The sequence below is a fragment of the Saimiri boliviensis genome, chromosome 1 (genome assembly GCF_048565385.1).
Source record: "Saimiri boliviensis isolate mSaiBol1 chromosome 1, mSaiBol1.pri, whole genome shotgun sequence".
Lineage (NCBI taxonomy): Eukaryota > Metazoa > Chordata > Mammalia > Primates > Cebidae > Saimiri > Saimiri boliviensis.
Window position 1 is genome coordinate 69,583,066 of NC_133449.1, and position 26,173 is coordinate 69,609,238.

At 39.7% G+C, this 26,173-nt stretch overlaps 1 protein-coding gene across 1 annotated transcript in view; it reads right to left on the bottom strand.

Annotated features, from left to right (window-relative positions):
* Positions 1 to 13,635, bottom strand: part of PLEK (pleckstrin) — a 33,669-nt gene extending 20,034 nt beyond the window's left edge. The window contains exon 1 of the mRNA XM_003922674.4: positions 13,436 to 13,635. Coding sequence (XP_003922723.1) covers positions 13,436 to 13,477 — 42 coding nt within the window. The 5' untranslated portion in view covers positions 13,478 to 13,635. The remainder of the gene's footprint in view (positions 1 to 13,435) is intronic.
* Between the last annotated feature and the right edge of the window lie 12,538 nt (positions 13,636 to 26,173).

Here is a 26,173-nt window from a genome sequence, read left to right on the forward strand (position 1 = left end):
AGGCTGGAGTGCAATGGCACAATCTCTGCTCACTACAACCTCTGCCTCCTGGGTTCAAGTGATTCTCATGCCTCAGTCTCCTGAGTAGCTGGGATTACAGGCACGTGTCACCACATCTGGATAAATTTTTGTATTTTTAGAGAGATGGGGTTTCACCCTGTTGGCCAGGCTTGTCTTGAACTTCTGACTTCGTAATCCACCTGCCTCGGCTTCCCAAAGTGCTAGGATTACAGGCATGAGCCACTGTGCCTGGCCTTTTTTTTTTTTCCTAAGAGGGAGATAATAATTCCATCTTAAAGCATAATAAGTATTCATGAGATTTAAATCATGTATAAAATGTGTATATATAAGTGCATAAGGCATGCAATATGCTGATACATGAACAGTGTACATATGCATCATACAATATATATATATTTTTAAATATATATGTATACACATGTTTTATATGTAAAGTGTATAAAAACACTCTGTCAACTATTGCCACCCAACTATATGTTCCAGGGGGGCAAGAACTTACTTCACTATGATATTGCCAGATATTCAATCAGTAATTTGTGGAATGAATGGTTGTAATTAAAATCACATTATAACTATAAGAAAATATTGGGGAAAATCTCCAGGACATTGGTCTGACCACAGATTTCTTGAGCAATACCCTACAAGCACAGACTACCAAAGCAAAAATAAGCAAATGGGATCACATCAAGGTAAAAAGCTTTTGCACAGCAAAGGAAACAGTCAACTAAGTGAAGAGACAACCCACAGAATGACAGAAAATATTTGCAAACTACCCATCTGACAAAGGATTGGTAGCCAGACTATATCAGGAGCTCAAACAACTCTAGAGGAAAAAAAGTCTAATAATCCATTCAAAAAAATGGGCAAAAGATTTGAATAGACATTTCACAAAAGCAGATATACAAATGGCAAGTGGACATATGAAAAGGTGCTCAAAATCACTGATCATCAGAGAAATGCAAATCAAAACTACAATGAGATATCAGCTCATCTCAGTTAAAATGGCTTTTAACCAAAAGACAGGCAATAAGAAATGTTGATGAAGGTGTGGAGAAAAGGTAATACTTGTGCACTATTGGTGGGAATGTAAATTAGTACAACCACTATGGAAAACAGTTTGGAGGTTCCTCAAAAAATTAAAAACAGAACTGCTGTTTGATCCAGCAATCTCACTGCTGGGTATATACTGAAAAGAAAGGAAATCATTAGATGGAAGAGATATCTCCACTCCCAGGTTTTTTGCAGCACTGTTCACTATAGATAAGATTTGGAAGCAGCCTAAGTGTCCCTCAACAGATGAATGGGTAAAGAAAGCATGATACATATACACAATGGAGCGCTATCCAGCCATAAAAAAGAATGAGATCCGGTGATTTGCAATGACATGGATGGTCCCAAAGATCATTATGTTAAGTGAAATAAGCCAGGCACAGAAAGACAGACATCACATGTTCTCACTTATCTGTGGGATCTAAAAATCAAAACAACTGAACTCATGGGCACAGAGAGTAGAAGGATGGTTACCAGAGGCCAGGAAGGGAGGTAGGGAAGTGGGGAAAGGTGAGGATGGTTAACGGGTACCAAAAAATAGAAAACAGAAGGAATAAATGAGACCTATGATTTGACAGCACAACAGCATGACTAATGCCAACTTAATTGTACATTTTAAAATAACTAAAAGAGGATAACTGGATTGTTTGTAACACAAAGGATAAATGCTTAGTGGGGACAGATACCGCATTCTCCATGATGTTATTATTATGCATTGCATGCCTGTTTCAAAACATTTCATGTACCCTATAAATATATATACCTACTATGCACCCACAAAAATTAAAATGTTTAAAATAAATAAAAATTAAAAATTAAATCACATTATGTATTAATGAATAGATAAGACTGAATAAAGAAGACATAATAAGATAATTAACATAAGAATAGACACAATAAGTGTGACAGTATTTCCTAAAATGATTCTATAGACCACTATGTAGCACAGCTTTGGCCAAGGTGGAGGAAGGTGGTCCACATTTGCCCAACCAGGCTGTGCAGGAAAGATGCCTTCAGGGGAGAGGAGAACTGTCATTCTACAGGAATTTTTTTAAATTAAGATAAAATGTATATACATTCACAGTCAGTCCATAAGGTCCTCATGAATCTCTGCTTTCCATCTGACACATTTCAGGCTGATTCTCTGTGGTTTGTTTACTGCTCCCAAACCTGCCCACTGAGTTCAGTTCAAGAATGGCAAGTAGAATCTATCTCAAGTGTTAATTCAGACTGAGTAGTAGTGGGTGCCTGAGGCTGGTCTCAGTGGAAAAGCATCCCATAGCCGTGTCTCTCATGGGCAAAGCAGCCATAAGTGGTGGCATGAACCCTGAATTTGCTTCCATCCCTTGGGCTAATCAGATTTTATCTGAATATGAATGTCAAAAAGAAACTCAGGCAGCAGCCTTGTGTGCAGGCATGGCTAAGTTGTATGAAAATCACTTGCAAAAGATCTATAATGCCAGAATGAGGCTATCCACATCAATGTAGCCTTTTAGAAAATCATTACTTAAAATGTTTTCAGTTTGGGTTCATGCCAGCTGCCCCTTTAGCAATAAATTGGCCATTCCAATTAAAACAGGGAAGTCTCTGTTTCTGGTCTATATTTTGGGAGAGTTTGGCAAAGGTCTATTTTTTAACCCATGACATCACCCTGTCATGACTACCACAAAATAGAATTATCATCCAGTTCCCAAGATACCCTGCTGCTTATCTCAAAATACAAAGGGCCTCTATATAAAGGTCCAGTTACCCAAAAGGAAGACTATTTATGCAAAGATAAATACTTGTGGGACTATCACTTCGCTTGTCCAAACATTTCCTTTGTTCTAGTTACTAAAATAATTTTCTAAATTAAAACACCCTATCTCTTTTCTGCATGGGCAGAATAACTATTCCAGACTAACACTGGATTATTTCCCTTTTTAAAAATGAGCAAGATAAGACACTATGCCAACACATGAAATAATTCCAGGGAAATGCCTTTCTGTTTTACATTTGAAGGAAACATATCTAGAATACAAAGAGCTCCTGCAAATCAATAAGAAAAGTACAAACAATCCTATTTTAAAATGGGTAAAAAAGTATTGAGCAGGCAAATTAGTAACGAAAACATCCAAAAGCTTATGAAAAAGTGTTCAATGTCATTATTTATCAGGAAAATGCAGATTGAAATCACAATAAGATACCTCTACACACCTGCGAGAGTACCTAACATTTTAAAAGACAGAGGAGAATGAGACTTGACAAGGAGAGAGAATAACTGGAACTCCCGTACTTAGCTTGCAGGAGTGCAGAATATCATGTCCTACTCAGAAAAAAATATCTGGCGGTTTTATGCTAAAGCTAAACACATATGTGTCCTTCGCAGCAGCAATTTCACTCCTGGGCAAAGATCTGAGAGAAATGAATGCATATCGCCACAAAGGTTACATGTAAGAACGTTCATGGCACCTTCATTCATAGTAGCCAAAAACCGAGACTAACCCAAATGTCCATCAACAGGAGAATGAATAAGTGTATAATACAATATAATACATAAATTCATTATTAACACAGTAAATGTATACTATGGAAGACAACTTAGCAATTTGACCAGAAAAATGAATCGCTAGTACCTGGAACATTATAAATAATCTCATAGGTGTTGAGTGAAAAGCAAACAAGCCAAACATAGAGTATGATTGCATTTATATGAAGTTCAACAACAGGTATAGCTCATGAGAAAATCTTACAATAATCGTTACTGAGAATGGGAGGATAGACTAGGAAGGGAACAAAGGAACTTTATGGTATACTAGAAATGTCTCCATCTTTATCTGTGTGTTGCTTACATGAGGCATAGGTGTGTAAAAATTATGACACACTTTGTATACCTTATTGTATGTAAATTATCCTTCAATTAAAAAACAAAGTTGTTGACTACAGGTCCTGTTAGTTAACTTCATGGCGGTGTATACAGTGATTATAATAACACCCCCTCTTCAAGTTGCTGCTATAGAAGGAAACTATTCCACATGAGTTACTTCTCTCACTTAATCACTGGAAAAACAGCAAATTCATGCAATGAATTGTCCTTGATTGAATAGTGGATTCTCTTAAAATCTGCTCTGCAGAATATTATTGAGTGATCTGGCATTACTTGAATGTAAAAGGTGTATTAGATAACGGCATTTTATCAGTAATAAATTTCTTAGGTGTGATAATGGCATTGTGATTATATAGAAAAATGTCCTTTTTCTTAGAAGATGTATGCTGAAGGCCGGGCGTGGTGGCTCAAGCCTGTAATCCCAGCACTTTGGGAGGTCGAGGCGGGTGGATCAAGAGGTCAAGAGATCGAGACCATCCTGCTCAACATGGTGAAACCCCATCTCTACTAAAAATACAAAAAATTAGTTGGGCATGGTGGTGTGTGCCTGTAATCCCAGCTACTCAGGAGGCTGAGGCAGGAGAATTGCCTGAACCCAGGAGGCGGAGGTTGCGCTGAGCCGAGATCGCGCCATTGCACTCCAGCCTGGGTAAAAAGAGCGAAACTCTGTCTCAAAAAAAAAAAAAGAAGATGTATGCTGAAGTATTTGGGAGTGAGGTAGCATGACGTCTGCAAATTACTCTCAACTAACTCAACCTAAAATGATACGTGTGTATATTTATATAGAAATGTAGAGATAGGGAGAGACGAAGTAAATATGCCCATCCATTATCAATTTATTAATCTAGGTAAAGCGTATATGAATAATGGTACTAGTTTCCCCATTTTTCTGTGGGTTTGACTTCTTAAAATAACTTGGGAAAGTTATTGAATGAGTGAATCACGTATGACTCTGCTATGTATTACAATTTAGAATATACTCTTAAGGAAATATATAGACGCAGCTATTTAATAAAGAATTTTTAAAATAACTGGAAATAAGAAAAGAAAGATATGTTCTCAGAGCTAGAAATGAAAAGTTAAACTAGATGATTGCCAGAATCCCTTTCAAACCTGAAATTTAGTATTCAACCTCAGCACTAGCTGAGATTATTAACTATCATCATCACTCAGGGCTTTTGACCTTGAAATTGGGATGCATCGGTAGAGCTAAGCCAGCATTGCATTTCTTCAGTAGACAAAGCCTTCGGAGTCAACTGTCCAATAAGAGTTCACATTTTTCTAATTCAAGTGCAGCCTCAGGGGTCTGACTCTGAAGAGGATGTGTCACTTGGGATTCAGGGTCATTATACACAATGAAGAGGACTGCACTTTATGAAACAAGAGAAATCTGACCACTTAGAAAGCTTAAAAATTCTTCCAGGCCTGATAGTGTTGAAGTTAGGTCAGGGTGATGGAATCTGGGGAGCTTTCTCTCTCTTCTTTGCCGCTACTGCAGCTACCAACTTCTCTTGGACAAGCTGGCAGCACCTCTCCTCGACCATCCCTACATTTTCCCCTTTCTGGCCCCCACCCACTTGATGCTCACCCAAACCTGGAAGTGTGATTATGGAATGTCCAAATGACAGAGGAATTTAGGATCATCTACCAGCCCTGTCACCATATTGATAGGAAAGTGGAGGCCCAGTTAAGTGATTGGCCTAGTACATCTGACCAGTTAATGTAAAACTAAGACTAGAATCCAGGTCTCCTGATTTTCAGTTGTATGCTCTTTCCCTTCCCCTCAGATGCAATCTTCATTTTGGTCTTTGCCTAACACTAAGTCATTCTGGAATCTGGGTCAGTTTCTTTAGACCACTTAGATAGCATTTCACTTTAAAGGAGATATATATATTTACACACACACACACACACACACACACACACACACACACACACACATCTCTCCATATGCTGTGTGTGTGTGTGTGTCTAGTATATGTGTGTTTTCATCTATTATATGCCAAAACCTGTGCATGTCCACAAAGGGATGCTGAGTCAGTTTTGAAGTTTTCTGGTAAATAACTGTTCATCATCATGCGACTGGTATAATTTGGCACTTAAGAGTCTGACATTGCATGACACCAAAAGAAGAAATCATAAAGAATGGGAGATTTAACCATATTAGGAAATAACTTCTCAGCTGGGTACAGTGGCTCATGCCTGTAATCCCAGCACTTTGGGAGGCTGAGGTGGGTAGATCACTTGAGGCCAGGAGTTCGAGACCAGCCTGAACAACATGGTGAAACCCCATCTCTACTAAAAATATACAAAAATTAGCTGGGCGTGGTGGTGCACACCTGTAGTCCCAGCTACTTGGGAGGCTGAGGCAGGAGAATCCTTTGAACCCAGGATGTGGAGGTTGCAATGAGCATAGATCATGCCATTGCACTCCAGCCTGGGCAACAGAGTGAGACTTCATCTCAAGAAAAAAAAACAAAATAAACTTCTCTATATTTAAAAAACTGCAACAACTGAAAAGCAAATGAAAATGCATAGATATTTGTATCATCATATGATTAAAAGTTATTATCTTTAATTTTTTAAAACTCTTTAGAATAAGAAATATATAAACTCTCACAATTTTTTACATGGGAAAACAATATAAGCAAGTAATTCTCAAAAGAATAAATACCTGGGTTCAATAAAACATAATTGATTGCTTCAACAGCAATAAAAAATGAAAATGAAAATTAAATAAGATACTGTCTTTCTCTTTAATAATATATATTTTTAAAACTTGTAAGGTGTAGAAAAATGAGCATGAGGGGGAAAAGGAGCTCTATGAGTCAGCAGTGTGATGTGTGCTGTCAAAAAAAAACTAAACTCATTGTGGTCATATAAATAGAAGTGCAATATCCAAAGCAAGGAAAATGATAATTCTGTCTTTAAACAAAGCATAGCCTGCAGGTGACCACGGGCTCGGGTCCTGGATGGCTCAGACTCAAATCCCAACTCTGCCACTTTCTAGCAGTATGGCCTTGAGCAAGTTTTTAAACCTCATTTTCTCCATCTAGCAAGTGAATACTAATGATATCTACTTTTTAGGGTTGCTGGGCGATGAAAATAATTCACGTAAATTGCTTAAATTAATATCTGGCATATAGTAATCATTCATTAAATAGTACCTATTCCTTACAGTTTTAGCTTATCAGGTGCCCCTGGAGAACTACATTGAGTTCAAGAGACCTCAAAGCTGCACAGAAACCAGAGCCTGTTTGAAACAGAGCACCAAGATGGTATCATCTCTCCATAACTAATGGAGAAACTGGCTAGGTTTTAGCCCATAAAGGAACAGGCAGAGCAGGTGTGAACACGTGGATTGCTTTGAAGTCCCAGTAGTTGGAGGTTTTAGGAAAACAGTTTTCTGCATAACGTAAGGGAGAAAATTTAATTGGTAAGTTCCCTAACAAGAGAAGTATTCAAGCATGCTTGTTAACAGATGAATAAAAGAAATGCAAGCCACAGATGAGAAGCTGAATTAAATCTGTAACAGCTCTTTCTACCCTGAGATCCTACACATCTATTCCAAGAAACCCACTGTCCCTCCTTTCTCCCTTTAGTCCTCTATTTCCAGGTGTCCCTGCCAATCCTTAGCTTCCTTGAAAGCCAAAAAATATAAATTCTGAAATATATTCTACATGATCATCTAAAAATGACTACCCCCTTGAAATTACTTTGCTTAAGACTTTAAAAAGTTACCCTAATGTAGAATCCTGATTCTTTGGTCTTTATGAGTCTATTTTAGGCAACTTTCTTTATTTGGGACACATTCATTCAACAAATAATGATAGAATGGCTACTATGCTTCCAACACTGGCCTGGTTGTTGGGGTATAAAAATAATCAAGTCCAGGTGCAGTGACTCATACCTGGAATCCCAGCACTTTGGGAGGCCAAGGCAGGTGGATCACTTGACTTGAGGTCAAGAGTTCAAGACCAGCCCAGCCAACATGGTGAAACCCCATCTCTACTAAAAATATAAAAATTAGCTGGGCATGGTGGCAAATGCCTGTAGCCCAGCTTCTCGGGAGGCTAAGGTAAGAGAATCACTTGAACCCTGGAGGTGGAGGTTGCAGTGAGCCAAGATTGCACCATTGCGTTCCAGCCTGGACTACAGAGCAAGACTCTGCCTCAAAATACATAAATAAAATAAAATAAATAAAAACAAAAATAAACAAGACTCTATATTTACTCTTAATTAGTTCACAATCTCACATGGGAGAGAGTGATCTCCAGGTTAGTGTGATGAATGCACAAATTCAGGTCTGCCTTTCTGTGTACACCCAGCATCACAGAAAGAAGCCACAACCAATGGCTGAGGGTTGGGGCAATAGGATATTTGTGTTTAGAACTCCTCTCAAATACTCCCTACAAAGTGAAAACATCTCTTTTAACTTCCCCTTTCCCTCAAATTTCTCTTTTCACATACTGATGTATGGCTGGAATTCAAAGGAAAATTACACTGTGATCAAAACTACGTGTCTAAAGCAGAACTGTCAACTACTATTATCTATTCTCACATCACATGGGACATGTTATTTTAAGTTGATGTTGCATTCAATTAAGCCCTTATGTCAGGTACAGCATAAATCACATCATCTAGTTTTCCAACCTGATCCATCAAATCACTGACATAACATCTCAAACAAATTGTTGTTCTGTGCCTATATAAACTCATTGAAGGCAAAGGAACTAGTCTATTTAGTAGCACATATATATATATATATATATATATATATATTTTTTTTTTTTTTTTTTGAGACGGAGTTTCGCTCTTGTTACCCAGGCTGGAGTGCAATGGTGCGATCTCGGCTCACCGCAACCTCCGCCTCCCGGGTTCAGGCAATTCTCCTGCCTCAGCCTCCTGAGTAGCTGGGATTATAGGCACGCGCCACCATGCTCAGCTAATTTTTTGTATTTTTAGTAGAGACAGGGTTTCACCATGTTGACCGGGATGGTCTCGATCTCTTGACCTCGTGATCCACCCGCCTCGGCCTCCCTAAGTGCTGGGATTACAGGCTTGAGCCACCGCGCCCGGCCCTAGTAGCATATTTTTAACATAAGTGAACTCTTCCAGGTTGGAAAATTTCTCAGTGACAACATATTAAATAAGCAATACAGAAATGGCACAGAGAATGCTTAACAGCATGATTTCTGGAGCCTTAGATTTAAGTTCAGATCTCAACTTTGCCTCTTCCAGGCTCTGTAATCTTAGGCAAGTTACTTAATTTTTCCAAGCATTAGTCTCCTCGCCTGTAAAATGAAAGTAACAGAGTACCTGTTCCCCATTATTGTGAAGATTAAACAAGACAATATACATAAAGCATTCTGCACAGTGGCTAGCACGTAGTAGACATTTGAAAAATGGTGATCACAGAGACAGGTAAGAGTACGGTTTTGCAGGCAACACTTTAGAGTCATTCTGGCAAAGGTTCTCCTGGTACCACCCATCATCGTGACAGTGCTTTGGAAAAGAAAGTCACTGCAATATTAGCCTGCGAGGGCCACATAGAAAGTGGTTAGGCTGCGCGTGATGCTGGACTACACTGCTGGGTTCCAAACCGGCTCTGCCACTTATTAACCGTGCGACTCTGGACAAGGCCCTTTGCCTCGCTGTGCCTCAGTTTCCTCATCTGTTAAGTAAGGATAATGTTCCCTATTTTGCAGAGTTGTCATAAGCATGTTGTATAAATGCATTAAGGCATGAAATGCTTGAAACTGTTCCTGCTTCAGAGTAAACACCGCATGCGTTAGCCATTACAATGATGATGAATCAGTAGGTGCAAATCACTTGAGATTATGTCACCCCACCTAGAAGACAAGGTAGACACAGGAGATAACTCCTGGGCCGGGACCCTGACTCTCCTGCTCTCTCTCTTGCCCCTGGTTTTCCGCTTCTACCACAGCTTTCTGCAGCCCTTTTCTTTCCTGTCCCTGCTGCTTGCCCTTCTTTTTCCCAACACCCTGAGTCCTACGCTTTCTCCCAGACACAGGACATCCAAATCCCTCAGCCGCTTTCTGAGTCAGTCCTGCTGTGCCAAGTGCTTGTGGGGTTGGTTGTCCTGGAAACGACATAAACCTCTCAGAATGAGGCTGATTTGAGACATGGCTTGGAGGAGTCTAGGCTATGCAGGGCATATAATTTTCTCCTCTCTTTTTTTTTCCAGCTATGATGATGAACATATCTAATTCAGTATTAAGTATTCAAGGACCTTCCAAACATGTTTATTGCCCAGAAAGAAACTCCCTGAACAGAGAGGAAGGGAGGCTGAGGTTATTAAATCCAATCTTGCCCACAATACAATTTGTTCATGCCTCACTCTGGCTCTAGTGAGTTCATCTGACCTTTCTTTTGCAGGCTGGGTAAGCCTCCCTTTCAGAATGCAGCCTAGGATCAATGAGATGGTAGGTTTTGCTCTTAGGGAGGCCTGGATTTGAATCCTACGTCATCCTCTTGCCAGCTGTTTGACTGTGAGCAAGTCACTTATTCTCTGTGAGCCTCAGTTTTCTTATCTATGAGATGGCGATCACCTAGGGTGGTTAGGATCAAATGAGGTCATATTTGTATAGCAGCTCACTGTTCCATGGTTGGCTAGATGTGCTTTTTTTAAAAAACAAAAAAGTAAGGAGAAACACTCTGAGGCAAAGAGACACGGGTGTTACTTGGAATAAAAAAGTTGGAAAATGACAGAATCGTGTACTTTCCCTCCCCCTCTTAACCACTGTTTTTATTAAGAGATCTTAATCAGGAAGCAAAAGAGGAAATCTGGGTTATGAAATGTCAACAGTTATCTTACACAGAAGAAAAGCAGAAACGTTTTACACTTCACATTATTGACTCCAAGATTTCTGACTTGACAAAATTCCTGCACCAGCATTTTCTAATGCTGTATTTTTCCCACCCAAAACATCTTATCCGCAATAAAATTATTCCATAAAACAAGACACAGGACAAAGATGTTCTCTGTTACTACCCAGGCGTCTTGAACTGCATAAGAGAAAAAGGTGAATGGAGGGAGATTCTGCTTTAACATCAAAAACCATAGCCAAGGCTTCTAACAGTCTTTTCAAAGATTTTTATGGCCCTTCCTTCATGATTAATTTGGCAACCAACCCAGGAACCAGTACATACTCCCATTAACATCTAGGAGAGGCCCCACTAACTACTGAAATGTATATTGATGCTGATACAAATAATTAGTGTCTTATGCAGCTAATGTGACACCAGCTATGTGTCAGGTTCCTGACATATATAGTTTTTAACCCACACATGAGGTAACTGAGGGAAATTTAATGCCTAAAGAAGTTAAGAACTTTAATACCTTCTTGGGAAATTCTGTCTTTAGGTTTAGTTCTGCAGCTGACAAAGGGAATATTTCTGGACCAAACATTTCTCAAAAATCTCAAATGAGACACTGGGAGCTATGTGAGAGTGGAGGGTGGGCGGAGGGAGAGGATCAGAAAAAACTATTTGATACTAGGCTTAGTACTTGGGTAACAAAATAATCCGTACAACAAACGCATGTCACAGGAGTTTACCTCTGTAACACACCTGAACATATATCCCTGAACCTAAAATACAAGTTTTAGAAGAATAAAAAAATAAAAAGAGAATCTTAATGCATTATATCAGGGATTGTTCAAAAGGTCCCAGAGAAAAATGAAAAAATTATGGAAGATGTAACTTGTCAACATGAAAATTATGGAGATACAAAAAATTTCAGTGTTTAATTTCAGGTACATTTTCTAGATTGGCTTTTATAATCTGAGAGAACTACTTTCACTCATTAAAAACCATTTTTTAATTTAAATCCCAGGTGCTTGACAACCCTGACTTTATCATCCCCATTTTTTAGTGAGGCAGCCTCACTTATTAGAAATTTAGTCTTCATATTTTTGTAATTTAGGGAGATTAAAATATGAGCATACAAGTTTTATAACAGCAATTTTCATTGCAAGATATTTTTAATTGTTTAAAAAACGAACCAACAAAAACTTGCAGGAATGTTTCCATTCACTTACTCTTATCGGGACACTAGCGCACGTGATCAGGAAAGGAATAAGTCAACATTCATTATTACTAGATCTCACCAATTATTGTCAGTGCCTGTTGCAAGGAATCTTTCATGCCGCTACGTATATGTGTGTCTTTTCCAAAGGATGTTTCAAAGTACAGCTGGCTAGAGAGATTAGCAGCTGAGGGCCCGCTTATTCTCCAGTACCAATTCAGAACTCTCACCATCACAAATACACTACAAATCCTAACTTAGAATAAATTTGCGTTAAGAAAATGCTGGAGTAATGAACAAAGGTCAGTGCCATGAGTCAGAAACCTAGGCGTCAGAGGAGTTGCTGGTCCCAACTGTCACACCCATGTGACTTGGGGCAATCGCGGAGCCTTCTGGGTCTGTCTCCTCTTCTGCAAATGAAGGAATTGGGCCAGATGACCTAAGGTCCCTCCAGCCGGAAGTCAAAATGGAAGCAGGCAGCAATGTGTGCTCTTTTACCCCCCTTACAGATAGAACATTGCAGGCTAAAACATGAAACCAATGAATGGCTCAAAACAAACTCACGTTTGCTGTTCATTCAATTAAAAAGCTAAGCATCTGAAGGAAGCCACTACATTCAGCTCAGTTCTGAAACAATCCACTCACTAAGGTTACTGTGAGCATATCTGTGTGTACAGACGTGGCCCATAGGATGCCAGGTCCTATGTGTGAATTCACATCCCAGGGAGCTTCCACAACAACACAGCACACACTCAGCATCTGAATAAAGACCATCAGTGCTGAGAAAATTTAATTTTCCTGATACCACCCCAGGAAGGCTGCGCCTTTTTCCATACACTAATCTTTTAAATGGTGCATCCACCACCTCGCTGTCACATTATGCAAATTTACTAAGAATTGTGAGTGAAGAGATTTCAGACCAATTAAAAAAAACAAAAGATGAGGTGTTTTTACATGTCAATTCCAAGAAGATGGCCCAAGAAATAAGCTGTAATTACTGTATTATTATGTCAATTCTTTAATCACTTTTTTTCCCTTCCCTCCCAAAACAAAATAACTGAGGGGAAAGGGGATTTAAATAAAAAAATGAATAGTCTCTCCACATAATCTCTATTGAAGAGGAGTATATCTTTTGACAGAACACATTTGTGTGGCTCTTAAAAAAGATATTCTAATTCTAGAGGGACTTAGCCTAGACCCCCACCTTCCAGACCCTGCCATCTGGAATTCTCAGACGATAAAATCAAACTGTAAGGAAGCCGGAACTGGATGAGTATCTCCACTTTCCTAACCCCATTCCAACATTCTATGTGCTACCACACTCTCCTATTTCAACCCAATGGATGGGCAGGAAACATTCCTAAGATGAGCAGGTAGCCCATGGAGCTAGACCCAAGCCTCCCCAGCCCGTGGCCAGTGACACCCTTGTAAATGGCATCTCTGCTCACCTTCTTCACAAGGTAGCCCTCTCTGATCCGCTTTGGTTCCATGCTAGCTGCACAGGCAGATGCAAAGGTCACTCTCGGGCACCTCCTCTCAGCAGCGGGGCCTCCTCTGCGCGCTGAGGTGGCTGTGGGCTGCCTTTTGTACCTTGGATCGCTTTCACAATTTCCCTTCTGCTGGCGGTCGCATGATCACATCCTCTTCCCCTCACTGGGGTGGAAGATCAGAATAAGGAACTGCAGAGCAAACCACCCATTCTTTGCAAATGCTGGAGAAGACTTATTAAAACCACAGTTGTGTTGAATAGTTACCTAAGGTAAATTTTTACTACCATACAGAAAATCACTCTTTTAAAGGGAAAAAGAAGTGATTAAAGGAAGAGGAAGATGAACAAGAAAAACTTGTTGGTGGAAATTGTCCTGATTAGGGATTATTTTTGAGATCCTGGAAATACCTAATAAAAATGCCAAGAAATTTAGAACCATCTGGTTAACATAACATAGTTAACTCCTAATTGAATGCTGGCCAGGAGTGGTGGCTCACGTCTGTAATCCCAGCACTTTGGGAGGCTGAGGCAGGTAAGCCACAAGGTCAGGAGTTCGAGACCAGCCTGGCCAACATGGTGAAAACCTATCTCTACTAAAAATACAAAAACTTAGCTGAGCATGGTGGTGGACACCTGTAATTCCAGCTACTCAGGAGGCTGAGGCAGAAGAATTGCTTGAACCCAAGAGGTGAAGATTGCAGTGGGTCGAGATCACACCACTGCACTCCAACTCAAGTGACAGTGTGAGGCTCCATCTCAAAATAAAAATTTAAATTAAAAAAAAATTTAATTAATGAACGCCTGCTTCTCTCTATGCCAAGCCCTGTACCATGTGTTTCTCAGCCTACCTATTTTAAATTAAATTAGGCTGCACAAAGGTTGGGCGTGGTAGCTCACACTTGTACTCCCAGCACTTTGGGAGGTCCAGGCAGATGGATCACTTGGGGTCAGGAATTCAAGATTAGCCTGGTCAACATGGTGAAACCCCATCTCTATTAAAAATACAAAAATTAGCCAGCCATGGTGGCGTGTGCCTGTAATCCCAGCTACTTGGAAGGCTGAAGCAGGAGAACTGCTTGAACTCAGGAGGTGGAGGTTGCAGTGAGCTGAGATGGTGTCACTGCACTCCAGGCTGGGCGACAGAGCAAGACTTCATCTCAAAACCAACAACGACAAAAATGAGTCTGCATGTGAAACCCACAGGGAAAGTATATTATTTTCCTTAACATAGGGATAAAGAAACTCAGGCTCAGAGAAGAAAAAGTTGTCTTAAGTTGATGCTGCAGGTCACAGGAGAAAGCAGAAGACCAGGGAGGAATGCGCTAGGGTGCCACTGCCTTGCGTCAGGAATGAGAACAGGTGTTCCACATTGACAGCTGATCACACAGTCAGCCTGTAAAAAGAAGTCCATCATCAAACACGTTTTTAAGAAACAGTACATAATAGTCCCAGGTTGGCAACTCTTCTCAATGATGAACAAATTAAAGACCCTTGCCCTGCCAAAGTACGAGAGCAAAGTATCCTACAATGGAGTTTCCCAAACTTACTTGGCCATAGAATTCTTTTTTGAACAATTTCTATTAACGATTTTTGTCATAGATTGAATTCGATCTCCCAAAACAGAAGTCCTAAACCACAGCGCCTCAGAATGCATCCTTATTTGGAAATAGGGTCATTACAGATATAATTAGTTAAGATGAGGTCATACTGGAGCAAGTGGGCCCTTACTCCAATGTGACTGCTGTCCTTATAAGAAAAGGGCACACAGAAAACAACCATGTGACAACAGAGTGATGTGTTTACAAGCCAAGGAATGCCAAGGATGGCCAGCAACCCCCGGAAGCTGGAAGAGGCAGGCAACGATTCTCTCCTAGAGCTGCCATAGAGAATATGTCACTGCCAACACCGTGATTTCAAACTTACAGCCTCCAGAACTGTGAGACAATACATTTCTCTTGTTTTAAGATAGCAGTTTGTGGTACTTTGTTATGGCAGCCCCACGAAACCAATGCAATTCTGAAAAGCTAATATTCCATAAAACAAATTTTGAGACATGTTAATCTGGCCATGTGAAAATGAGCAAGTTCGTTAATTACTTTGTGCCTGTGTTTTCTCATCTGTAAAATGGGGATAACACCTCTCCAATGAGGTCATTCTGAAGATTAAGATACATGTGGAAGTATTTAGAAGTGTCTGAAACATAGCAAGTGTCCATAAATAATAGTTATTCCTCATCTTCAAGGCAAATCTCCATTATTCTAGAGTTGATCTTTTTCAACGATAAGTTCAACAGAGATGATAAAAGTAATCATAGGGCCAGATTTTCCTCATTACACCACTCAGTGTTCTTTTGCTGCAATCAACAGATAACAACTCTGGCTAATAGAGGCAAATAGGAATTTACTGGAAGAGAATGCGATGGGCCACAGACTGAAGGAAAAATGAAGACTGGGGTCTTTGAAAGGACAAGAATCAAGGCAGTTGTGGGGTTCCAGGAAGCAAGACACTAAGATGAAAGTTTTGGACTCTGTGATAGTCTCCAGGGATCAGGCCTCTGACTGGCATAACTTGGCCTAGTGCTCCTCTCTCAGGTGTCTGAAGGGAGAACATGTGAACCGACAGCCCCGGGAGGACCATGCTCAATGTAGGAAGGGAGGTGTCCTCTAAAGCAAAACCAAGTTGCTATTAACAATAGAAGAGAAATGGCCCCTAGGAAGGCAAAACTGGCAGACATCTGCAACAGCATCTGAGGAGCCAGAAAAGTTAGGGGAAAGAAGAAGTTCTGTTCTTGGGGTTTTCTGAGAGCTTCCTGATTACCTCTCCTCTTCCCGCCAGCTGTTTCTAGCCAACAGTCACTGCCCCTGTATTTCCCACTTTTCATTTTATGCTAACATACATTACATAAACTTGTTGATGGTTTCTCATCAGTTTTTCATTGCACCAAAATTAATTCGAAATTATTATAAAGTATTGGGAGCCAAGAGTAGAGGAATCAACATTTGATGGCCCCTGAGCAAAACAAGAAGAAATAAAAGGGTAATTTTCTGTATCTGCATTCAAACAAGTATTTTGCTATGTCTGTACAGTCAATGGAAACCACTCATAGATTTACCAAGTCTGATTTCATAGCTAAACCTATCTCCCTTTGTTTAACTGACCAAGTGACTTCTTCTAATTTGGAATGTTCTCGTTTTCTCCGTTTTTCTCATCCTAGCATGATCCTCATTCAGAAAGAATCCTCATTCAGAAACCTCATATTATTTTTGAATGCCTACTATGTAAAAGCACCCCCTGCGTTCTGAATAATTCATTTCAAGAATCATAGTATTAAGTGCTTAATATGTGCCAGGCGCCGGAATCGGTACAGGGGTAAAAATGTCTTGCCACCAAGGAACCTCCCGCATTTGTGAATCTGCTGAACGGCACCACTGATGGATTAGAATGTTGCCGCCTTGACCCCTCTGCCTCCTGCCACGTGTCACGGTGCCTGCTTAGCGACACCTAGTGGTCAGTAAAGAGAACGGTCTGAATCAATGACGCCGGCTAAGACTTCTGCTCAACGGTTTCAGCAAGTGTTTTTCTGCTGTGTCAGATCCTCCTCCCAGACCAGATCATTAGAACCTCTTTTAATATCTTTCTTATGTATGTGTGTCTACAATTACCTTTTTTTTTTGAGACAGAGTCTTGCTCGGTTGCCCAGGCTGGAGTGCAGTGGCGCTATGTCCACTCACTGAAACCTTTGCCTCCTGGGTTCAAGCGATCCTTCCGCCTCGGCCTCCTGAGTAGCTGGGATTACACGGACGCACCAGCACACCCGGCTAATTTTTGTACTTTTAGTAGTTTTACTATGTTGGCCAGCTGGTCTTGAACTCCTGATCTCAGGTGATCTGCCTGCCTTGGCCTCCTAAAGTTCTGAGATTATAAGTATAAGCCATCGCACCAAGCCTAGAATGACTTTTTAAAATCTCTTTCTGTACACATTTGATAAATAACCTTGGGAACATTATACTTGTAGTACATTTATTGCTGTAAGGGAAAGTTAAGACTTTTGAATTAGCAAAAATGATTACTGAGCATCTCCAGTGGAAAACTATCCATTCTTTACAGCACACCTTTCTAACGTATTTGTTTCTATGAAATTTGTGTCTTTTCTTGTCTTGGAGTTATTTCGGAACTCTGTAGATTTTAAATACAAATAATTCTTGTCTATAAGCAGGCAAATAAATTCTGACTTATGGAAGTTCAGTAGACTCCACCTCACCCTACACCCTCACTCCACCCCACCTCCCATGAAAAAAGCCAATTTTGTGTCCATTGGTAAATTAAGTTCAAAGATACCTTACTCTGTATAAATTGGTCTTTGACTTTTCCTTTGAACCAGTTGTGACTTCTGGCTAGTTTCCCCTCTAATTCATGAGTTAAATAAAATTTTAACATGTTTTCATTCTATTATATATAAGAGTCATAGTTTTATCTTTTTAAAATTTATTCTTTAGCATTGGTAACTCAAAAGAGACATTAAATTTAGCTGAGAAATATCAGAACACCTCTAGCGCTAAATATAGATTAAGTAAAAGGTATCAAAACCTGTGAGAACAGTCTGAGATGTTACCCTACTTGCAAGCTAACAAGTCAGACTGCCAGTTTCATGGGTGCTCACAGAAGACGCAAGACTTCTGGAGTTTTGGATGAGACAAAGAACTTTGCTACTCACAGCACTGTGTAGTTTGTTTGTTAACAGTGACGGCCATGAAGGCAACTGAAGGCTGGGATCCAAGCTGTGTCTTGCAAGTCCCCAGTGCCGCACTCCAGCACAAGTCAAGGCTGCCCTGGGGAAGAGGTACCTTTTTCTTGTGTACAATAGTACCCTCCTCCAGTTAAACCCTGCGCTCATGGAGTTGCACCTGCCCAGATATAATGAATCTAAAATTTACTCTACTTTTTATTAGGACTCAAATGATAGTGGGACAGTGAGAAAAAGGGCTCCCCAGAGAATCTCTGATCAGCCTATGCACTGGGAGGACAGGGTGGGACCATGGGAACTTCATGCCATTTGCAGCAGAGAGGAGCCTGGTCTCCTGTATTTCTGGGTGGTTACCTGGGATTCAATCTATGAGATAGAGGCCTGTTAACAGGAACCCCTCTTGCTTTGCTGAGAGAGTCTTTTTTCCTTTTTTGCCCAATAATTTCTGCAGCCCCTCACCCTTCAAAGTGTCCGCATACCTAATCTTTCCTGGTTGTGTGACACGAATCTAGTTCTTTCCTACAACAATAGGAACAGGAACAGAAGTTAAAGTCAATTCTAACATTGAAATATAGAGATCTGCCTCTTGAAGGACAAAGAGTAAACAACAACAATAAAACTAGCCCTATGAAAAGTTGATAGCTGCAAATGCAACACATTCATAAAGGAGCTGGACCCCATATGGAACAATCATAACATCATATTTTTTTCTCAATACTCCCCATTCTGACAATCAGGTTTTTCTTCTGTCCCTTGGACGAAATCTTAGGCAGGTTTCCCAGGTTTCCTAATACCTCCTAGCTTTAATAAAATCCAGATCAGTCTAATTTCCATATAACTCTAGTTATAACACTGCCCAGGCTCCAGAGAAATCCTCTCCTTAGTCTTCCCAATCTCAGTAAGCAGCGGTAGCCCAGCGGTTGGCTGATGTAGTAGAACCTTTTTACCGCGTTAGCAAGTCCTACGTGAATGGTGAACGGTTTAACACAGGGGTCAGCAAATCACGGCCTGCAGATGATATTCCCCTCCACCCTTTCTATCTTGTTCATTCTTTGTCCATGAGCACAGACTGGTTTTTCCATGATTAAATGGTTTTAAAAATCAATAGAAGAATAACATTTTGTGACACATGAAAATTATATGAAACTCACTTTTTGGTGCCATAAATAAAGTGTTCCTGACCGAGTATGGTGGACCATATCTGGAATCCCAGCACTTTAGGAGGTCAAGGCAGGCAGATCACTCGAGGTCAGGAGATCCAAGACCAGCCTGGCCAACATGGTGAAACCTCATCTTTACTAAAACTACAAAAATTTGTCAGGCATGGTGGCACACACCTGTAATCCCAGCTACTTGGGAGGCCAAGGCAGGAGAATCACTTGAGCCCATGAGGCAGAGGCTGCAATGAGCAGAAATCACATCACTGCACTCTAGCCTGGGCAACAGAGCAAGACCCTATCTCTAAATAAATAAATAAATAAATAAATAAATAAATAAATAAATAGTGCTCTTGGAACACAAGCATGCTTATTTGTCTCCATATTGTCTATGCCTATTTTCACACTACAAAAGCAGAGTTGAGTAGTGTGAGTTGTGAAAGCAATTATATGACCCACAAAGCCTAAAATATTTACCTTTCACAGAAAAAAATATTGTGCCTTTCACAGAAAAAGCTTGCTGACTCCTGGTCTAGAAACATTCAGAATGTATAAGTATTTGACACTAGTGAGTTCCTTTCTGGCATGGAGCTTCCAGCAAAACTCCAAGATCTGGTCCGACATATGGCTACAAATTCAATAGTTCAGAAGGAGAGCAGAATGGAGCTGCAGAAAACCAAACTGACAAATCAGAAAACTAGCAGCAAAATTTTCCCAGACTCACAGCCAATCTATCATATATGTTTGAAGACTTTTCAAAAAGACATTTTCATGTGTTTAAGGGCTTAGAAAGTATACACGCATATACCTTTTTCACTTTTTAGAAAAAGAACTTGATGAACTATATGAGCTAACCAAAAAATTAAGTACTCAAACTAACCCTAATCATTTGCAGGAAGAAACATCAGTAAGAAGCCTGTTTCCTCATACCCAGAGAATGGGATTTGGCAAAAAAAAAAAACAACAACAACAACAACAAAAAAAAAACACATATATATATATATATTTGAAAGTCCATTTATGGAAGAGTTAAGTTGATTCCTACTCTCTCATGACCAGCACAGCACAATGACTGGCCCACTCCTGTTGTAATAAAAGCGGAAAGGTTTACTTCATAGAGCAATGGTTCTCAAATTCAAGCATTATTGGTCTCAGGACCCTTTTATACTCTTTTTATTTTTATTTATTTATTTATTTATTTATTTATTTATTTATTTTTGAGGCAGGGTCTCCCTCTGTCGCCCAGGCTGGAGTGCAGTGGTGTGAGCTTGGTTCACTGCAACCTCTGCTTCCCAGGTTCAAGCAATTCTCCTGCCTCAGCCTCCTAAATAGCTGGGATTACAGGAGCCCACCACCATGCCCAGCTAATTTTTGTATTTTTAGTAGAGATGAGGTTGGTCTCAAACTCTTGACCTCAGGCAATTGGCCTGCCTCAACCTTCCAAAATTCTGGGATTACAGGCATGAGCCACTGTGCCCAGCCTGTACTCTTAAAAATTGTTGAGGACTCCCAAGGAGCTTTGGTTTATATGAATTCTTATTGATATTTACCAATTAGAAATTTAAAACTGAGAAATTTAAAAATATTCATTCATTCATTTAAAAATAACAATAATAGCCCATTACAAGTTAACACAAATAACATTTCTTGATCAAAAATGTTTTGTTTTCTAAAATAAAAATAATTGATGGTGAGTTATACTGTCTTACATTTTTTTAAAGCATGTTAATGTCTGGCTCAATAAATCATAGCTGGATTCTCATAGCTGCTTCTGTGTTTGAACAGTTGTAATATGTTGCTATGGTTGAAGTAAATGAAGAAAATATGACCTCACATGGATACGAAAAAGTAAACAGTATTTTAATAGTCTTTTGAGATAATTGTGTATATTCTTCTTACAAACACACCAAAACTCAATGTTTCTAAAGGTTAGTCATGATGTAAAATTTAAAGCCATATCAATAAACTTTTGGTATGCTGTTATCTAAATTATTGATCTGCCTTGCACTTTGAATAGATTTATATCATCCTTGTACCATTTAGTAGGATCATGCATTGATCATTTGAAAAATATTGGCTCACCAAGTTATATGAATCTTCTAAATATTGATGGCTTATTCCACAACATTTTTAAATCACATTTTTGAAAATATCATCCCCAATATCATAACAATAATATTAAATTATTGGGAAACTATCAAGATTATGGTAGCAAATACAAGTTTTTCAAAATTCTAATTTTCACTTGAAAGTTTGAATCATATCATTGGCAACCAACACCATTTGGCTGAATTGATGGGGTCATTTTATTCATTTTCAAGAAAATGTCTACCAAATACCCAAGTCTGAATAGCTAGATTGCCATTTCTTTCAAGCAAAAATTGTGTTTCTACAAAAATGTGGCTAGTTCAGCTCACAGCTCCAAGAATCACACATGTATGTTTTTCCTTTGGATATTATAATAACACAGAATATTATAAAGATACGCGCCCAAGGGTAAAGATTTAATAAAACTAATAACTTTTGCTTCATCTTCAAGGACATTTCAAAGTTTATTTGCTTTTTTTTTTTCCTCTCTGACTGAATCACAGTGAAATGACACAATTTCTGCCTTGATTTATGCAAAGGTGTCAGCAATTTTACTCACTTTTTTTTTTTTGCACTGTTGGTGGAAATGTTGACATCATTTAAAAATCAAATAACATCTTGGCATTATTTATGAAAGTAGTTTTGACTTCTTAGACTCTTGAGTCTCAGAGCCCCTCAGGATACTTTGAGAACTGCTCATTTCAGATATATTGAACAAGAAAGACAAGAGAGAATTCTGAAAAAACCATCACAGCTAAAAATGGAGAAAAAGCATATATGAAAACAGAGAAAGTCTGCACAGCGGACAGTGAGATAGTCAATTCACCGCCTCTTCTTGGGTGAGGCATGTTGGCAGCCAAGCCAACACCCACCCAGCGGATGATTGGGGTATACCTTCCTCGGGAAACAACTATCAGATATGAACATGGAGAAGGTCTCTAACAAACAACCAGGTCTCTGCCCAGTCAGCCACTGGGAGCAAGATAAGTTGAAAAATACCACCCAAGCACAAATAAGACTTTTAGTGCCTTATTTCTGAACATGAATGGCATCAAAAGATAACTGGGCACGAGAAGAAAACAGTTAAGATGAAGCTAGAAATGAAAACAAACAAGCAAATCACAAAGAACTGTGTGAGAAGAACAATGCAAGGAGCAAAAGAAAAACATCTATTTATTATAATTAATAACCTCAGAGAGTTAACAGCATATAGCGCACAAGAACTGGAAACATAATATTATATACATTCTTCTGTAATTTGTTTTTGTTACTCAGTATTAATTCCTAAAGTTCAAATATCACAGGCATTATGTTGGTACATATAGCTGAATATGTATTCACCTATTTACACCTCTGTATAACATTCTGTTCTGTGACTATACCCAAAATTATTTATAGTTCTCCTGTAAATAGAAGTTTGAGTTATTTCCAGTTCTTTGTTTTTACAAATGTTCATCCTATGAGCGTTGTCCTCTTGTGCCTATGTGCTCTCATTTATGTTGGGGATATAGTGAGGACTGGAATCACAGAGTCTTTCTTTTTTTTGAGGTGGAGTTTTGCTCTTGTTGCCCAGGCTGGAGTACAAATGACATGATCTCGGCTCACTGCAACCTCCACCTGACAGGTTCAAATGATTCTCCTACCTCAGCATTTCCAGTAGCTGGGATTACAGGTGCCTGCCACCATGCCTGGCTAATTTTTTGTATTTTTAGTGGAGACTGGTTTTCACCATGTTGGCCAGGTTGGTCTTGAACTCCTGACCTCAGGTCATCCACCTGCTTCGGCCTCCCAGAGTGCTGGGATTACAGTTGGGAGCCATTGCGCCCAGACCACAACATCATATTTTACAAGGTAACAACCACCAAATTGTTCTACAAAATTAACACACTTATTCTCACATTAGTAGGATTCTTGTTGGTCCACATTTCTAACAATTAGTATTGTCAGACTTAAATTCGTGCCAATCTAGTGAAGATAAAATTGTATCTCGTGGTTTTAATTTGTCTTTTCTCTAATTACCAATAATTATTTGCTTATTAGCTGTCTCAGCATGAAAGTGGGTATTTGTTATATAAAACACAAGCTTATCCAAAATACATCTATTCCTCTCTCATGTGACAAACTATCTAAGGCCAGAACCATTGTACAGTCTGTGGAGCCAGATCCCCTCAATCTGGATGCCTGGTTCCCACAATAAGGTAAATTTTCTTGAAGGGTGCCCATGATACAGACCCTGAAATCTCTTTTCACAGAGATGATGTATTCTAGCACCACCTTCCCCCACATTCTCAACTCATGTTTTCCAAAGTAGAAGTGGGTAGGAGGCAAGCTGTGGTCCAAAGCAAAGGAAAAGAGGTTCTGTTAGATGCAAGTGACCTACAGACTCAAATGTCCCATTAGACACTGACCAGTGCAGTGATGGCATATTGTACTAGGATGCTCGTTCAGGTTTAGGATAGAGAAAGGGAGTATTCTAAACCAGTGCAGTCAGAAAACCGGGCAGGTCTGTAAAGGAACCTAGAAGTCCTGAGCAAAAAGCTCTGTGATTCCATCAGTTCTTAGCAAGGTCTTCCCAAGCCCACCTCAACTTTTACCTTTCTTTTATCTTTCAAGAGAGGCCCTCAAGATAAAAGAAAGATGCCTTGGAATTGTAACATGGAGAAACATCACGGGCTTTGGACTCAGACAGACTTGCATTCAAATTCCAGCCCTACCTCTTATCCCGGGCAAAAGATTTTCACCTCTTTGAGCCTCAGTTTCCTCATCTGTGAAATGAGATATATTGCAGAGAGCAATCGTCTCACCTCCAGGGTCATCGTGAAGATTAAATGAGATCTTGAGTAATGCCTGTGATGGGGGCAGTATGGAGGACTGGTGAAGATCCTGCCTGGGTTCAAACCCCAGCTCTGATATTTCCTAGCCATGTGACCTTGGGCAAGTTATTTGGCTTTTTTGTGACTCAGTTTTCTTGTTTGTAACACCAGGGTAATAAGAGTTCCCCTCCTCATAAATTTACAATGAGAAGTTTATGAGGTAGGCTGGGTGTGGTGGCTCACATCTGTAATCCAAGCACTTTGGAGGCAGAGGCAGGAGAATCACCTGAGGTCAGGAGTTTGCGATTAGCCTGGCCAACATGGTAAAACTCCATCTCTATCAAAAATACAAATATTAGCTGGGTATGGTGGCACACATCTGTAATTCTATCTACTCGGGAGGCTGAGTGAGGCAAGAGAATCTCTCGAACCCAGGAGGCAGTGGTTGCAGTGAGCTGAGTTTGCACCACTGAGCTCCAGCCTGGGCAACAGAGTGAAACTCTGCCCCAACCCGCCCCGCCAAAAAAAAAAGAAGAAGAAGTGGTAAATGAGGTAGTACGCGTACAACTCTTAGCTGAATGTCTGGTAGATAGTAAGTATTTTGTTAATATTAGCTATTTTTTTAAGTTAAAACACAAATGACAGCCTAGAAAAATATTTGAAATAAGTATAAAATTTAAAAAGTTACTATTTATAACACAGGAAAAACTCCTACTACAAGTGATATGCGGAAAGAAAATCTAAGAGAAAAAAGTGGACAAAAGACAAGAAAACTTATTTTACGAAAGAAATATAGATGGCCAATAATGATGAAGAAATGTCCATCTAACTAGCGTGTTTTTTTTTTTAACTTTAAGTTCCAGGATACATGTGCAGAACATGCAGGTTTGTTGCATAGGTATACAAGTGCCATGGTGTTTGCTGCACCCATTGACCCGTTCTTTAAGTTCCCTCCCCTCGTCCCCCACTCCCAACAGGCCCTGGTGTGTGTTGTTCCCCTCCCTGTGTCTGTATGTTTTCATTGTTCATCTCCCACTTATAAATGAGAATATGCAGTGTTCGGCTTTCCATTCCTGTGTTAGTTTGCTAAGGATGATGGCTTTCAGCTTCATCCGTGTCCCTGCAAAGGACATGATCTCTCTGCTTTTTATGTCTGTATAGGATTCCATAGTGTATATATACCACATTTTCTTTATCCAGTCTCTCACTGATGGGCTTTTGAGTTGGTTCCATGACTTTGCTATTGTAAATTGTGTGGCAATAAACATACGTGTCCATGTGTCTTTATAGTAGAATGATTTATATTCCCTCATAGACTCTGGATATTAGACCTTCGTCAGATGGCTAGATTGCAAAAAAATTCTCCCATTCTGTAGGTCGCCTGTTTACTCTAATGATAGTTTCTTTTGCTGTACAGAAGCTCCTTAGTTTAATTAGATCCCATTTGTCAATTTTGAATTTTGTTGCAATTGCTTTTTGGCATTTTTGTCATGAAGTCTTTGCCCATGCCTACGTCCTGAATGGTATTTCCTAGGGTTTTTATGGTTTGGAGTTTTACATTTAAGTCTTTAATCCTTCTTGAGTTAATTTTTCTATAAGATGTAAGGAAGGGGTCCAGTTTCAGTTTTCTGCATTTGGCTAGCCAGTTTCCCCAACATCATTTATTGAATAGGAGATCCTTTCCCTATTGCTTGTTTTTGCCAAGTTTGTCCAAGAGCAGGTGGTTGTAGATGTGTGGTGTTATTTCTGAGGTCTCTGTTCTGTTCCATTGGTTTACATGTCTGTTTTGGTACCAGTACCATGCTGTTTTGGTACTGTAGCCTTGTAGTATAGTTTGAAGTCAGGTAGCATGATGCCTCCAGCTTTACTGTTTTTGCTTAGGATTGTCTTGGTTA